Raw genomic sequence first — 1,351 nt, 5'->3', positions numbered from 1 at the left:
CTGACCGTCTCTAAAATACCTGCATTCGATGCTGTCTGATGCAACTGGGCTATTCCGGCGCACTTCAAGTGATATTCGAGCAACAGAAGCTGCGACGGTGGACTCGCAGGCCGCAGAGGCCGACCATGACCTGCCGCAGACGGTAGACCGACCTAGGAGAGCGTCTCGTGTTTCGCGTGTGGTATAGAGGTCCGAGCTGGGTTTTGATGACCGTGTTCCCTGACATTCACTTTAGGTTGCTGTAGGCCACCATGTCAACTGCCGTGCGAGATCTGAGATTAGTCTAAACAACTTACCTTGTTCGTTAAAGCCCCGCATCCAGCGCAACATCTTTGATATCGACCGTGAGCTTGCTCCATCGGAAGGCGCCGCTTGACATGGGTAGTGAGTGACAATCTGACGGTCCGATCTCAAATGAACGTGCTCACGTTTTTTTGACCGCAGCACAGGCTTGAGCCTACCAACATGGAGGAAGGTGGTCTGAACGCGAAGTTCATCGTTTCCTGCGCCTTGGCCATTGTTGGGCGAAAAGCGAATGGAGGATGAGAGCCCGAGGCGACGCGCGATGAGAGATGAAGGTGAGAATGCGTACCACGAAAGTGGCACCTCGGACGCACCTTGACGCGCACGTGCGACTTTGCCAACAAACGGCAGCAGTTAACGCGCCTTAGATGCGTTCGACTCGCACGCGGCGATGATTGTGACTGGCTTTTGACGTTTCGCTGCTACGCAAATGGCTCGGTCAGTTCCGCGTGCACGCGCTCATCGACAACGGTGTATGCATCTTGTATTTGGTCTGACTATGTTGTCAAGCCTTGGAAGTTACGGTCAAGGTGAGTCGCGCTCAGACAGTCTAGACAAAGAATGCTTCATACCATATAATGCACAGCATGTGGAAGGAGCAAGGCCGGAAGGAAGATGCGTTGAAGGGTTGGGAGTGGTGGGGGAGGAATGGGAGGATGGGATGTGAAGTGCTTTATGCATCCGAATGTGAGAAGTCTGTGCAGACGAGTTTGGGTAAGGGAGGGAAAGAATAGATGAATATCTCACGGAAATAATGGGGCTCACCGGCTGCAGACCACATTGTCCAACTGCCGTCGCCGGCCGTGTGAGCAGTTCGTGTGGGAGAAGGTGGGCCGAATGGTTCATTTACTGTGTATGAGCCGCTGCGGTCGAGCGAAGTGGAAGCCCGCAGACCGTATGAACTGACATCCAGGCCGTTCTTTCATCAAATCAGCTCTGGGCCACATCAAACCGAACCACCGCATGTTCTTCTCTCCGTGCAGGATCGGTTCATGTTCGGTCAACCGGCCATGTTCCGTGCGAGAAGGTGCCGATCGAAATGTGGGCG

General features: G+C 54.0%; 1 protein-coding gene across 1 annotated transcript; it reads right to left on the bottom strand.

Annotated features, from left to right (window-relative positions):
- Nucleotides 1-64: 64 nt before the first annotated feature.
- Nucleotides 65-518, bottom strand: LAESUDRAFT_765244 (uncharacterized protein; the record flags this gene model as incomplete). The annotated part of the gene is made up of 3 exons (XM_040913614.1): nucleotides 65-219; nucleotides 297-396; nucleotides 462-518. The coding sequence occupies 3 exons, from the start codon at nucleotides 516-518 to the stop codon at nucleotides 65-67; spliced, it is 312 nt and encodes a 103-aa protein (XP_040757461.1).
- Between the last annotated feature and the right edge of the window lie 833 nt (nucleotides 519-1,351).

The sequence above is a fragment of the Laetiporus sulphureus genome, assembly GCF_001632365.1.
Source record: "Laetiporus sulphureus 93-53 unplaced genomic scaffold LAESUscaffold_122, whole genome shotgun sequence".
Lineage (NCBI taxonomy): Eukaryota > Fungi > Basidiomycota > Agaricomycetes > Polyporales > Laetiporaceae > Laetiporus > Laetiporus sulphureus.
Note: the sequence above shows the minus strand (reverse complement) of the source record. Positions and strands in the feature narration are given on the sequence as shown.